Raw genomic sequence first — 16208 nt, forward strand, 5'->3', positions numbered from 1 at the left:
TTCTGTGCGAGGGCTTTCTCTAGTTGCGGCAAGCGGGGGCCACTCTTCATCGCGGTGCGCGGGTCTCTCACTATCGCGGCCTCTCTTGTTGCGGAGCACAGGCTCCAGACGCGCAGGCTCAGCAGTTGTGGCTCACGGGCTTAGTTGCTCCACGGCATGTGGGATCTTCCCAGACCAGGGCTCGAACCCGTGTCCCCTGCACTGGCAGGCAGATTCTCAACCACTGCACCACCAGGGAAGCCCTATAGTTAGGTTTTTAATGTAATGGCAGGCTCTTAGTAACTATGAGTTGAAAGAATGAATGAATACAGATTTCTAACTAAAGTTTTTATATTTGCATTCAGATTACTATTAATTTTATCATTATTTTCTTAAAATGAGCACTTACTGATTTCTTGCTCTCTGCCTGGCACCGTTTTGAGAGCTTCACAAACATTATCTCGCTCACCCCATCCAACAAGCCACTAAGATAGTGTCATTATGACTCCAATAATTACTATTCCAACTATGATAGTACTTATTAATAATCCAATTTTAAAATTCATTTATTCAGTCAGAAAACTGAGGTCACACAGCTTGCAGATGGAGGGACCAACTCAAACTAGATGGCTGGGGTCTTCCCTGGTGGCACAGTGGTTAAGACTCTGCGCTCCCAACACAGGGGGCCCGGGTTTGATCCCTGGTCGGGGAAGTAGATCCCACATGCATGCCTCAACTAGGAGTTCGCATGCCACAACTAAGGAGCCTGCCTGCCGCAACTTAGACCCAGCGCAACCAAATAAATAAATAAATATTAAAAACAAACAAACAAACAAACAAACAAAAAACCAAACTAGATGGCTGGCTCCAGATCTGAGGAACTCCTACCCTCCTACTCTACTGCCTGCCTTTGGGGATCTTGTGGATAAAGCGCTGGTGTTCGATTTCACTGTCAACATGTTATTTTGCAATGTCATTTAAAAAAACCTCTGTTTCCTCGTCTCCAAAGCATATTTCAACTCCTAGACTGTGAAGGCCTCAAGGCCAGAGACTATGCTTTATTCATCTCTATGTCTCTCGTGCTCGGCCCAGCAGCTGGCACTCAGTAGATCCTCAGTGAATACTTGATGATTGAATTACCAGACCAGGAATAGACTGTTTATGTGACACTGGAAAATCTGTATCCAACTCCTCTGGGAAACAAATGGTCTCCCACACCTAAAATGTCTGTCATTTTTTAACAGCAGGATGAATAACGACGTTCATATTATATTTTCATCAGTGATTTTCAGGGTATGAGACCAGAAGACCAGTGACTACTCACCCCCAGGCACCTGCTCCATAAATATCTTAATGTAGCCGTCCTCGGAAACAGAGCCCAGGTACTGAACAATATTGCGGTGCTTGAGGTTCTTGTGCAGGGCGATCTCCTCATGCAGAGGCTGAGAGTACCTGATGAGGAAAACAAAGCCAGTGTCACCTGCCAAATCCCTGGAGCTTGGAGTCCATATATCGCACCTCACCAGTACCTGCCCTGCTGCTGGCCATCCCTTCTTTGTGGGAATGTTCTCTCCCTTGGCTCCCATGAGACTATTCAGCTTCCCATCTGTAGAACAGGGGATAGTAATACAAAGCACGCAGGGCTGCCGGGGGCCAAAGTGTGTCAAGTTTCTCAGGCACCCAGTGGAGTGCCTGGTGTGTGGCAAGTACCCAGTGAACGGCTGCTGCTGTTACTATGGCTATTGATAGGGCTTGAACTCTCCAACCATCCTTTGTCTCTCTCAACAGCCTCTCTTCCTCTGCTCCCCCATGAAGGGAGCTGTTCCAGAAGGTTCTGTCCTCAGCTGCCTTCTAGTCTCATTCCGCAGACTCATTCCAGACTACAGCAACAGCCACCTAATGGACCTCCCAGCCTCAGCCTCCGGTCTCTTCAGTCTATTCTCCCCTGGCCACCATATTTCCCCTTCCTAAAACACACACCCCATCACATCACTTCCCATCCTAAAGTCCACATAAAGACCACATTGTTTAACATGGCACACAAGGACCTTCAAACTCAGGTCAGACTACATCTTAAAAAATGTTTGCCTCATCTCAAGAGCCCCCCCCACTGCCCTACATCCTACAGTCGAGTCACAACAGACAATTTGTTCTTCTCTCCGTACACTCTGTGCTTAACAGCTCTGCTTCCCCTCAGCATAGAATGCTCTGGCCTCCTTTTCTGCCAGACGAACTCCTACTCATCCCTCAAAGGCCGGCTCAAAGATGATTTATTTTCTCAAACTTGCCACAACTCATCCAAGAAGAGCAATTCATTCCACTCCTATGCTCTACAAACACTCTGTGAACCTCTGTATTACGGCACTTGTCACTTTGCTCTACCAAACTGGGCACACCCTAACATTAGGACAGTATCCTACTCCCCTTTCAGTCTCCAGTGCCAGCCCAGAATCTGGCACAGAGAAGGTGCCCAATATCCTAACTTCAGCCTGTAAATTTAGGGAATGGGACAAAACAGTCTCTAAGGTCCCTTCCAGCTCTAAAATCCCAGGAACAACCATCAGTAGTGAAGAGCTGAAATGACTAATACAACCAATTGAAGGAGGTGGTTCAAGCCAGCAACTTCCCCCCAACAAACAACTGCAACGCCTTATCCATCATGAGAATAAGAGACAGAATACTGGAAGAGGAACTCAAGAGACTGGATCCTAGTCTTGTTTCGTCATGTCCTCGGAGAAGTCATTTAACCTTCTTAGCCTTGGAAGAAGTTGGATGAGTTCATTTCAGACCCTGCTTTATAATTCAAATATCATAACACACAATCCCATTAAAAATGAATGGACGAACAAGCAAACGAATGAACGAATGAATGACAAAGGGTCTTACAGCTGCTAGAAATCACTTGTGATCCATCCCTAATAATTCACTGACACCTGGATGGAGGGATGTTTGCACACAGCCATCAGTGTCCAGCACTGAAGGCAACGCTGCAGATGTGGTCTGAGCACGCCGGTGGAGCATGGAGCTATTATTTCTTATACTGTGGCCATTACTGTATATGTAGCTTCTCTACAAAAACACTTGACAGTCAACACGTTCTTGTTTAGAATTAGGAGGGGTATGAATTTAAAAAGGAATAAACCTTTAGTTAGACTCTTAAAAAGTGTAGGAGAAATAAATTGGTAGTACTTGTGGTTTAAAAAACAATAGTCCAAAATCTATGGGTGAGGTTGAAGGGTAGGGTATTAATAAAATAGTCTGTATAGCAAAAAACTAAAATTTTTTTTTACCACATTTAATTTTCTGTAATGATACATCTGAATAAATAATAGCCATTTCAAATTGTTACAATGTGAATTAAAGCACTGAGTCATATTTTAAAATATTTGCAAACAAACATCTATGTAAAAATGTAAAACTTTATTTCCTCCTGACGGGTGGAAATAAAACTACAGTCTTCTTTTAAAATGTGACTCTGCAATCCACATGCCTCTAAGTGAAGTTGTTCCATTTTCTCCATTTATTTATAATATGTAGAGCACAAAAGCAGATCACCCTTATTAGAAGAGAATTACAAATTTTTTTGATGACACAATGCTTTCATTATGCACCATCAGTGGTGGGCACGGGAACTGGGGTATGGAGGTGGCAACTGCAGAAGGCGGAAGGCCCGCCCTGACTTGCCTGCTGTCTCTCTCTGGAATTTCTTTGATGGCTATTCGCACTTGATTGCTCAGATCTCTGCCGGCATACACGATCCCATATGTGCCCTTCCCCAGCACCACTCTCTCACCATTCGCATCGTGGTCATACTCATACTAAGGAAAAGCACCAAGATAAAAAAGCACACAACTTGTGGTGGAGAAACCCCATAAAAGCCCAAACGTTGTCCTGCAATTTTTAAAAAATTTATAAATAACATTATTTGAGTACCAGGCAGGTCACATTTCTTGGGTTATGTACTTTTCATTACATAATTGCTTCTAAGGGGTAGAGTTCTCAGTTACTCATATATTCATAACATGATTTTATGAAATAGAATGCAAGAAATTTAAAAATACGGCTCATATGTAACTTAGTGGGCTCACCTTTTGGAGAACTCCCCTCACTTTGATGCTGCAATTTAAAACTGCTTCTAAGCATGTCAAGTACCCCAAATAGGTGCCTTCTTACATGATCCCTTATCAACTTGCCAGGAAAGCAACCACTTTCCATAGCCCAGAAAAGAACTGAAGGTAAATAAAACTAAAATTGTCTTAATAGAAAGTACACATGCTGCCCCACTCCTGCTTTTAGAGGTACAGATCTAGCATTAAACACATACCGCAAAATTCCACCTGTAATTACTATTGCTCTTTTATTCCCCCAATCTTATCATCAAAAATTGTACAGCTGCATTCCACTTGGTTCTTCTCAATGATTAAAACAAATGTAACTCTAGACTGAGCAATATTTATTTAAAGCAGAGGCAGCAAGGGATTCTTTCTGTTATTTTCTATGCCCCCTATACCTGCTTACAGAAGTGCACAGAACGCGTGTGCATGTGGACGTGTCCCTTCCCATCCACTTCTAGGGATGCTCACGACAATTAAGGTTACTAGTGGGTCTCATCACTGTCTGATTTAACCAGACATCCGCCTGCTTCGTAACAGGCTTTTATCTCCCACCTTTCTCTGTTACCTTCAAAGTGCATCACTCAGTTCGTTTCTACAACAAACTTTGATTCTAAGCTAAGAATTCGAGTACCTGACTCAATTATTAAAATGAATCCCTTTGATATTTTCTGAAAGAAATCTCAAAGAATTAATTTCAGCCCACTTGAAAGTATAGTAAAATCTCACTAAATTACAAGGACCTGAGTTAGTGGCAAGTCATAATAATTGTGCAAGGTTTAAACACATGCGTAGTGGTGCAGTATCTGTGGACTACCACTGTACTGTCCAAAAGAGCTAATGATGACCCTTTCTGAATATTAAGAGTATTAATTTCTTAATATTACCATATTTAATATATTATATGCAAGTAGATATAACTAAAGTCATTTTAGGCATAAATGAAAAAGTCTGCTTCTATTTGCCCAACTATTTCTCTTGTAGTTTCACAAACATTATTCATTAGCATAGAAAAGCCTTTTCCATCGGTTGTACACAAAGGGAATTTTAGTCTAGTCCACGTCAGATTTTTCTTACACATTCTGCTTGATAGGATCCCAAAGTAATGAGGTGTTTCTATAGAGATGCATTAAATTTAATCTCTGACAGTCATAAATAGTGATGGCTAGCTCGTTCATTAATGAGTATTTTAAAATATACGCATAAAGAACTTTCACACAAAAAATGGGACATTTTCTTTACGCATCAAAGACACAGTAACTAACTTTTTCCATGTCCTAGGTCTTCTGTGACTCACCTCTAAGGTATCCCCGTCGGTCTCTCCCTCCAGCTCCACTGTACTGCCCACTCCGTTGGCTATCATCTCTTTGACCAAAGAGCAAAACCTAGAACACCAAATGTCACAAAGATGCCGCTAATTATGATCACTCCTATTCCTTTCCTCTAACTTGGCCTTACTACATTAAACTGTGATTAAATAAACCAAGCTTTTACAAGTTACGGAACAATCACTCCACTCCTTGATTTGACATGGTAGTGTACTGGTTATCTAATCTAGTTCAAATACCTATATGATACTTGAATGCCCTCTATACAATATCGCCACCAACTGGCTGGCTAATTGATGCGTGAACACCCCCAGTGACAGAGAACTCATTACCTCACAAGGCAGCTCATTCTTTGGTGAGAAATGCTTCACTTATATTGAACTAAGACTTCTTTGATGTGGGTCTCATCCATAGACTGCTTAGAATTAGTCCCTTTCTACATAGCTGCCCATTAGAAATGTACATAATTTTATTATATCCCTATAAGTCTTTCCTTCTTGTTCCCTCAACGTTTCCCCCAGGACTTGTTTATGAGTCACTTCACTAACTTGTAATTCTTCAAAGGTGTCCCTGTATTATTCTTCAAGTCTGGTCCCGGGACCAGTGTTCCAGGGGTGATTTAATTAGTGCTAAGGATAGTGGGACCATCACCTCCCAAGTTGCCAGCACTCTAGCTCTTAGTGAGAAATAAGGTCTTGTATAAGGGGAGAGGTGAGAAGGAAATGTGTAAGACGGCCTCATCGTTCTGTTGACATAGACTAAGCTTAATATCAACTTTAACCCATAAATCTTTCTCACAAATGCTGCTGGGCCACATCAGCCACTCCCTAGACTTGTGTAGCTGTTTATTCACATACAAATGACTTGACTCAGAAGATTTGTATTCAGTATTCTCTCTTAAGGTGGCAGGGAAGAGTACTGCATACTTTAAGATAATTTCCAAAAAACACTAGAATGTTCTTTTCTCCAACCCATCCCACCTCTGCTTCTTCTAATTTTTGAAAGCTGGGACACGCAACAGTCAGGCTTCTTAGGAGACATATGGTATGCATGCAACAGAATAACTAAAATTTAAAAGACAGTATCAATTGTTGTTCAGAATGTGGAGCAACTGGAACTCTCATATGTTGCTGGTGTAAGTGTAAATTGATAAAACTACTTTGGTATCAACCAAAGCTGAATATAAACCTATCCCATAACCCAGTAACTCCATTCCTAGGCACATACAGTGCAGAAATCAATGAATATGTTTACCAAAAGGCATGCACAAGAGTGTTCATAGCAGTTTTATTCATAATGGCCCCAAACTGGAAACAATCCAAATGTTTGATAAAACAGATAAATTGTCATCTATATTCACACAATGGAACACTCCACAGCAAAGAAAAGAATGAACTAATACAACATGGCTGAATCTCATAGATATTACTTTAAGAGATACAAGTGAGAAATAAAAGAGTACATACTTTATGAGTATATTTATTTGAAGTTTAACAACAGGCAAAACTAACCACTGGTGATAGAAATCAAAATAGTTACATTAGGAGCGGGTTTAATGACTGGGAAGGGGCACAAGGCACCTTCTGGGGTGCTGATATACTTAACACACTCGTCTGTATAATACACCTCAATTAAAAAATTATTTAAATGTATGGCAAGAAAAGGCACTGAGGACAGAATGAGAGACAGAAGGTAAACTTTGTAGTAAAGGGATGTTCTGCTTGATATTTGGCAGCATTTTCCAACTCTAAAATTGAAGATTGTGACCCAAGGGTGCCCTGGTCTGATATTTAGTCTGATTTCTAAATACGTTGTTATAATGATTGTCTGAGACACACTGAATTAAAATGTTCTCAAATTACATGATGCAAACTCTCTCAACAAACTACAAATAAAGGAATCTTCCTCAACCTGATAAAGGTTATCTATGAAAAACCTACCAGTAACATCATGCTTAATGGTGTAAGACTAGACGCTTTCCTCCTAAGATCAGGAACAAGACAAGGATGTCTGCTCTCGCCACTTCTACTCAACATTATACTGCAGTCTAGTCAGGACAATTAGGCAAGAAAAAGAAAGAAAGACATCCAGTTTGGAAAGGAAGAACTATAACTATCTCTATCTGCAGATGACGTGATCTTGTATACAGAACATCAATAAAAAACTATTAGAACTAAAAAATGAGTGCCGGTTTGCAGGATCAATATACAAAAATCAAGTGTATTTCTATACACCAGCAATGAACAATCTGAAAATGAAATTAACAACTCCACTTAGAATAGCACCAAAAAGAATAAAATACATATATATTTAACAAAAAAGTATAAGACTTGTACACTGAAACTCCAAAAATTGTTGAAAGACATTAAAGAAGACCTAAACAAATAGAAAGATATGCTATGTTCATGGGATGGAAGACTTAATATGGTTAGGATGGCAAAGCCCCTCAAATTGATCTGCATATACGAAGCAATCCCTGCCAAAACCCTAGTGGTCTTTTTTGAAGAAATTGACTAGCTGATCCTAAGATTCACATGGATATGGAAGCACCTGCAATAGTCAAAACAATTATGAAAAACAAGAACCAAGTTGGAAGACTCACATTTCCTGGTTTTACAGCTTAGTACAATACTACAGTTATCAAGAAAATGTGGTAATAGCATAAAGGATAGACATATAGATCAATGGAATAGAAGTGAAAGTCCAGAAATAAATGCTTACATTTACGGTCAACTGATTTTCTAAAAAAGTGCCAAGACCATTCAATGGGAGAAGAAATAGTCTTTTCAACAAATGGTGCTGAGACAACCACATATCCACATGCAGAAGAATGAAGTTGGACCCCCTACCTCAGACCATTTAAAAAAAAAAAACAAAACAAAACTCAAAATGGATCAGAGACCTAAATATAAGAGCTAAAACTATAAAACTCTTTGAAGAAAATAAACACCAGAGAAAACCTTGGGTTAGGCAAAGCCTTCTTAGATATGACATCAAAAGCACAAGTGACAAAAGGAAAAATAGATAAACTGGACTGCCACAAAATTTAAAACTTTTGTGCTGTAAATGATACCATCAACAGAGTAAAAAGCTAACCCACAGAATGGGAGGAAGCACTTGCAAATCACACAGCTGACAAGGGCCTTGTATCCAGAATATATAAAAACACTCTTAAAACTTATTAACAAAAATACCAATAACCCAATTAAAAATGGGCAAAGTTCGGAGAAACTTGGCAAACATCACTTTCGCCAGGTGAGCCAAGTTAATATCACCAGTAATGAGACAAAGATATTGTATGTCTCCCAATGTGATGTACTGAGGACAGGGCATCACTTCTGTGGTATTCCTACCCCACATGCATAACACTAATATAATCATGAGGGAACAGCAAACCAACCCAAATTGAAGGATTATACAAGATAAACTGCCTGTACTCTTTGAAAGCATTAAGTCAAGAAAGACAAAGACTGATGAAGAAATGTTCCAGATAAAAGGCGGGGCTATACAGACGTGACAGCTAAATGTTACTATGTAGTCCTGGTTTAGATCATGAACCAGAGAAAAAATATCTTTCGTTTCACTGTAAAGGACATTAGTGGGACAATAAGTAAAATTTGGCTAAGGTTTGTAAATTATAGAACCATATCAATCTTAGTTTCCTGATTAGATTACTGTACTGTGATTACATAAGTGAATGTTCTTGTATTTAGGGAAGCACGTACTGAAGTACTGAGAGGTAATGGAGCATTATGTCTACAACTTACTCTTCAACAGTTCAGAACAAAATAGTCATCTGCATATAGAGAGAATGTAAAACAAATGTGGTAAATGGTTAACAGTGGGGAGTTCTGGGTGAACTTTCTTGTAGGTCTGAATATTTTCCAAAATAAAAAGTTAAAAAAATGTTTTAATTGGGCAAAGGATTTGAGTAGGTAGTTCTCCAAAGAAGATATATAAATGGCCAGTAAGGTCATGAAAAGATCCTAGGTATCTTTAGTCATTAGGGAAATGCAAAACACAACCACAATGAGATTCCACCTAACACCCACTAGGATGGCTACAATCAAAAGGACAGACAGTAACAAGTATTGCGAGGACGTGGAGAAACTGGAACCTTCATACATTGCTGATGGGAATGTAAACTGGGAAAACAGTCTGGCCATTCCTCAAAGTTAAATAAAGAATTATCATAAGACCCAGTAATTTGGCTCCAAGAGAAATTAAAACATAAGTTGACACAAAAACTTGCATGTGAATGTTTATGGCAGCATTATTCACAATAGCCAGAAAGTGAAAACAAACCAAGTGTCTTTCAAATCATGAACAGACAAATCAAATATATCCATACAATGGAATATTATTCAGCCACAAAAAGGAATGAAAATCTGATACATGTTACAACATGGATGACACTTGAAAACATTATGATAAATGGAGGAAGCGAGTCACAAAAGACCATATATTGTATGATTCTATATATATGAAATGTCAAGAATAGGCAAATTCGTAAAGACGGAAAGTAGATTCAGTGGTTGCAGAGGACTGGGATTGCGGGGGTGGGGTTAGGTTGAGAGAAAATGGAGAGTGACTGTTAATGGATACTGCGTTTCTTTTGGGAGTGATGAAAATAATCTAAAATTACATTGTGGTGATGGCTGCAAAACTGTGAATATACTAAAAAAAAAAAAAGACCTAAATGTAAGGCCAGACACTATCAAACTCTTAGAGGAAAACATAGGCAGAACACTCTATGACATCAATCACAGCAAGATCCTTTGTGACCCAACTCCTAGAGAAATGGAAATAAAAACACGAATAAACAAATGGGACTTAATGAAACTAAAAGCTTTTGCACAGCAAAGGAAATCATAAACAAGACCAAAAGACAACCCTCAGAATGGGAGAAAATATTTGCAAATGAAGCAACTGACAAAGGATTAATCTCCAAGATTAACAAGCAGATCATGCAGCTCAATAACAAAAAAAACAAACAACCCAATCCAAAAATGGGCAGAAGACCTAAATAGACATTTCTCCAAAGAAGATACACAGATTGCCAACAGACACGTGAAAGAATGCTCAACATCATTAATCATTAGAGAAATGCAAATCAAAACTACAATGAGATATCATCTCACACCGGTCAGAATGGCCATCATCAAAAAATCTAGAAACAATAAATGCTGGAGAGGGTGTGGAGAAAAGGGAACCCTCTCGCACTGTTGGTGGGAATGTAAATTGATACAGCCACTATGGAGAACAGTATGGAGGTTCCTTAAAAAAACTAAAAATAGAACTACCATACGACCCAGCAATCCCACTACTGGGCATATACCCTGAGAAAACCATAATTCAAAAAGAGTCATGTACCAAAATGTTCATTGCAGCTCTATTTACAATAGCCAGGACATGGAAGCAACCTAAGTGTCCGTCATCAGATGAATGGATAAAGAAGATGTGGCACATTTATACAATGGAATATTACTCAGCCATAAAAAGAAATGAAATGGAGGTATTTGTAGTGAGGTGGATGGAGTTAGAGTCTGTCATACAGAGTGAAGTAAGTCAGAAAGAGAAAAACAAATACAGTATGCTAACACATATATATGGAATCTAAGGAAAAAAAAAAAAAAAGGTCATGAAGAACCTAGTGGCAAGACGGGAATAAAGACACAGACCTACTAGAGAATGGACTTGAGGATATGGGGAGGGGGAAGGGTAAGATGTGACAGGGTGAGAGAGTGGCATGGACATATATACACTACCAAATGTAAAATAGATAGCTAGTGGGAAGCAGCCGCACAGCACAGGGAGATCAGCTCGGTGCTTTGTGACCACCTAGAGGGGTGGGATGGGGAGGGTGGGAGGGAGGGAGACGCAAGAGGGAAGAGATATGGGAACATATGTATATGTATAACTGATTCACTTTGTTATAAAGCAGAAACGAACACACCATTGTAAAGCAATTATACTCCAATAAAGATGTTAAAAAAAGAAAGATTGAATTCTATACTTTAAAATGAGCAAATTGCATGGTATGTGAATTATATCTCAATAAAGCTGTAAAAATTATTTTTCATAAGTTAAAACTTTAGGAAAGGCAGTATAGCAAATAAATATTTTTCACAACAAAGACCCTTTAAAAGTGATTCACCATAATTAGATTGAAAATACCTGAATCAGATTAAAACTCACCTACTGCACTGGTCTTCAGTGGAAAAGTAGATTTGAAAGTCATCAGAATTATCATGGACGTAAAGAAAACAACACTGTTCATCAAACTTGGATATGCTGCAAAATTTCAAAACGTAAGAATGCTTATTATATATAAATTTTGATATCAATTTAATTTTTTGAGAAAGATCTAGAAACAGCTTTTCTTCAGTTTTACAAATTTGAAAGTTTCATTAATGTTTTAACAAATACCCCCCCGCCCACCAAAGTGACTTCTATTTCTCTATGAAATTTAAATAGGAGGGGCATTTATCTTGCTGATGTTTGAGTTTGTATTCATCAACAGACTTTAATATGTATCAAGAACTTACTATCTATTCAATGTTAAGCAAAGCATATGGGCAGCAGGAATGGGAATAAAATATGGTTTCTGTCTTCAAGAGTTTATAAGGTCATTAAAAAGGTATTTGTGAAATAATTTATTGTGATATCAAAGGAATTTCTAGACTTGAAAAATATTAGGACCCAGTATTTGTGGCCACACAAGGGAAGTGGAAATAAACATGGCATTTTAGCTCAAGAAAGGCCTTTAAATGTTATCTGGTCCATCCCCACCAAAGGCCTGGATCTGACTCTACAGCTCCTTGAACAGGCAATATTCAGTTTGCCTGGAATATCCAGTGACAGAAAATCATCATATTCCATCTCCTGATGGATTTCACTGCTAGAAAGTTCTTTACCTGCACTGTGCCAAAGCCTACGCAATGGCCCTCATTTTGCCAGGTGGCACTATGCAAAAGGCTAGATTCTATGATTAGCCCTTCAGACAAATGAAGCCACTTTATCTTGCCCTTTCTAAGTCGTCTCTTCCTGAGATTATAGCTTCTTTGACCATTCCTTACATGTTATGGATTACATGACAAATAACGAGTTGAAACAGCAACAGTACAGGGTGATTTAAAATGAATTAAAACTAGCTTATACATGAGTAACTTTTCAAAACCAATCTTTAAAGGAACCACCACAGTTAGTTGGATAGCCTTGGGAATGTTCAACACATGCTCTTCATGTCACATTGGTTCCAGGGTCTGATTCACCCCAGGCCCTTTGCACATCCCTGTTGATGGCTAAAATGGCAGCAAGAGGTATCTCTATGAGAAGGTACAAACAGAAGGTTCTTGACTACGTGTTATCATACAACTTAGTTTCTGAGTAGTACATGTTTGAAAATGTTTAACACCTTTTGAATTATCTTATATTTTCTGAGCAGTATTATTCAAATATGCTACTGTGTTCTTAAATGATTTCTCTCCCTTTAAAAGTGATGTAAACATTACTCCAATTTAAACACTGACGTGTCTAGGAAAGGATCATGCTGCATCTGGGGTAACAGGGATTCATTCATTGGCCTGTGGTCTGAGAATCAGAGAAAAGACATAGAGTTCTAGTCCAAGCCCTTAATATGATGGAAACTATGAAGATACTGAGTCCTAGAGAGGCTGAATGATTTGCTCAAGGTCAAACAGTAAAAGAGGGATTAGAACTCAGATCTACTCCAGAGTTCCTCCCACCCTTGGGTGTGCTGGCAGGGTCAGACTCAGAGTGCAGCCACACAATTCAGGCCCAAATGGTCAGTGCTCCTGAACCAAACAGCAAGTGGCAGGCCTCTCCTGGGAATACACCACCTTACTCACCTGCCAATAACAATGCCCTTGGCTCCATTACTCTGCCCAGGAGATCCCAGCCAAGTATCATTATCAAGTAACTCCCAGCTTCAGTTCTGGGGGTCCCTGAGCACATGAACATCATTGGCTCAAAGAAGAAACACTTTATCTTTCTACACACATAACTTCTTGTTTTAAAAAAGTTTGAGACAAGAGAGTTTCGTCTGTTGGATACAAAAACAGCTACTCTGCTATAACAAGCCAAGAAGCCCTTACTAGCAGCACATGATGAACAAGCTCGGGCAGGGCAACGAGAGAGAAAATAGTCTGTTTTGGATTCTGTTAAAAATGAGAACACCACATATTATAAATAAGTAGAAACAAAGTGATAAAAACAACATCATTATTTGTTTTAAAACAATAATTACATTTTCTCTTATGTTCTTACCTTATTCCTCTAATGGAAGAGGCTGTAAAATTCCATTCATGAATTTGTTTCTGCAGGAATCAAGGACAAAAGTCAGTAGTTTGATGTTTTCCATGCAAAGAATCATTTTTGGTTTCATTCTATGGTCAATCGCTTCTGCTATTTTTTACTTTCAATAGAATTTAGCAGTTAAAGCAAGATATTTCGCATAACTTGGAACACCAGAAACATTTTCTAATCTATTGTAAAAATTCATTTGTGTCTCTAATCCAGTTTAGAACAAATGATCTAAATTTGAAATAGAAACAATAGGCATACAGTACATACACAGTGAGCAGCCTTTCATCTTCTGTCAACGTATCAGGAAAACTCTAAGATGAGTTTGGGAACAGCCCACTGAAGTTGAATGACCCACAAAAATGTTTGGAGAGGCAAGAATGTGGCAGACACCAGTCAGTGTTCACCGATCTTTATTTCTTTTTCTCCCTGGGCACATAACTAGACTACATTTCCCAGCCTCCTGAGCAGCTAGGTGGGGTCATTTGATGGAGTTCTGACCAATGGGATGTGAACAAGAGTGATGTGCTCCACCTGTGGGCTTGGCTCATTAGAAACCTCCACAGCAATCCTCTCCTCTACATTCTCTTTCCCCATCCACTACCAGATGGAATGGGGACCCTGCCAACCTGGACATGACATGAGGCATAGATGAACTTTTATCATCATAGATAAACTGATATTTGGGGGATGTTTGTTTTAGCATCTAGCCTACCATGACTAATACAAAGACTAACTGGGATTTCAATCTGTACAAGACGCACTTAAAAAATACATATATAACTCTGTCCTCTCCCTCCACCACCATCCCTTGCCCTTAAACTATGAACAAAGCTAAGCCTCAGAAGGAGTGTCTGAATTCCCAGTTTTAGAAGGGCCACAGGCTACAATACCAATACATTACAACAACAGAGAATAATTTTAAATAAGCAAATACATTAGGTTAGCCTGAGGAATGCCATAAATGACCAGCTAAGCCTCCCAGAGAAGAGAAGTGTCAGAGCCAAACGACTGAGCATATGGCTCAGGAGAACAGCCACAAGCGATCGGGTGACAAGTTTCCTGCCATCCTGGAGCAATGGCAACAGGCACAGCTGGGAGGATGGTTCCCAATGGGAGAAGATCCATCCAGACATGTTGATGAAACACCTATTATGCACTAGGCAACGAACCAGCAGGGACATGACAGAGAATGACAAAACTCCCGCCCTCATGGGGCTTACAATCGAGTGAGGGGAGATAGATAATAAATCAAATAGTAAGTGAAGAGCATGGTGGAGGGTGAAAAGTACTATGAACACAAATAACACAGCAAAGGGCATTAAGGTGGGGCAGGAAGTCATGAGTTTTCAAGCAGAAAGCTAAAGGGGGTGAGGGAGTGAGCCATGCAGATTAACTGGGGGACCAGTTCCGGGCAGAGGAAACAGCAAGTGCAAAGGCCCTGAGGCAGCAGTGTGCTTTGCAGGTTTGGGGACCAGCAAGGAGGGGAGTGAGACGGGAGTGGAGTGAGTGAGGGGGGAGTGGGAGAGGAGGTTAGGGAGATCATGCAGGCCTCTGGAGGCCATCAACAGGACTTTAAGCCTCCCCTCTGTGTGAGAATCACTGAGAGCTGTGAAAGATGAAAGTGGATGAAAACATGAAAGCTATCACATCAGACCCATCTTTATAGAAAGACTCAGTGTATTTCAGAGGACGGATGTGTTCCAAGTCACTGAAAGAGGGTAGTGGTGGAGAACGGGAGTCTGCTTCGGATTCAGGTACAGAAATATGAACGAGGGCAGATTCGAGAGAGCCTGCAAGAGGCTGTATGTATATAGAAAGCTCAACCACACAAGTTTTCAAAGTATTCCCGGACGGTAGGTTTACTCTAGGGTAGCTTTAGGGAACTTCTCGATTCAGGAGGAAGATTTACTGGTTAAGAAGTAAACCACATGGAGGGACTTCCTTGGCGGTCCAGTGGTCAAGACTCTGCACTTCCACTGCAGGGGGCACGGGTTTGATCCCTGGTCAGGGAACTAAGATCCTACATGCTGCGTGGTGCGGCCAAAAAAATTAATAAAATTAAATTTAAAAAAATTAAAAAAAAACAGAAGTAAACCACACGGACCTCCCCTCCGCTTTCCCTTTACATCATAATCAATAGGCATTGGGTGGGGGGTTCCTGCTTCATAGGTCCTACAGATATAAAAATATAGAAGTCGTGCATGGGCTTGCAGAGCAGTTGGGGAGACACTTTGGAAAACGGATAAATAAGCGATAGGATGTACTTCGCACATGATACAGACAACTGGGTAGCCAACAGACGTTCAATGGAAGGATGGAAGGAGGGGAAGGGTGGTTAGAGACACCTTTGCAAAAGTTAGGACTTGGGTAATTGGAAGAATGAATTCCAGGGAGGGAGAAGGATGAGAACAAAAGAGCAGATGTGAACTCCTGCAGGGCCAGCTCAGGGGACTGTGAGATG

General features: G+C 40.0%; 1 protein-coding gene across 1 annotated transcript in view; it reads right to left on the bottom strand.

Moving 5' to 3' along the window:
• The window catches only part of MAP3K15 (mitogen-activated protein kinase kinase kinase 15), a 147301-nt gene that overhangs the window by 25338 nt on the left and 105755 nt on the right, over positions 1-16208 (bottom strand). The window contains exons 12-16 of the mRNA XM_068532581.1: positions 13709-13758; positions 11618-11713; positions 5389-5476; positions 3664-3797; positions 1304-1431 (exon numbers count right to left, since the gene is read on the bottom strand). Coding sequence (XP_068388682.1) covers positions 1304-1431; positions 3664-3797; positions 5389-5476; positions 11618-11713; positions 13709-13758 — 496 coding nt within the window. The remainder of the gene's footprint in view (positions 1-1303; positions 1432-3663; positions 3798-5388; positions 5477-11617; positions 11714-13708; positions 13759-16208) is intronic.

The sequence above is a fragment of the Eschrichtius robustus genome, chromosome X (assembly GCF_028021215.1).
Source record: "Eschrichtius robustus isolate mEscRob2 chromosome X, mEscRob2.pri, whole genome shotgun sequence".
Taxonomy (NCBI): Eukaryota; Metazoa; Chordata; class Mammalia; order Artiodactyla; family Eschrichtiidae; genus Eschrichtius; species Eschrichtius robustus.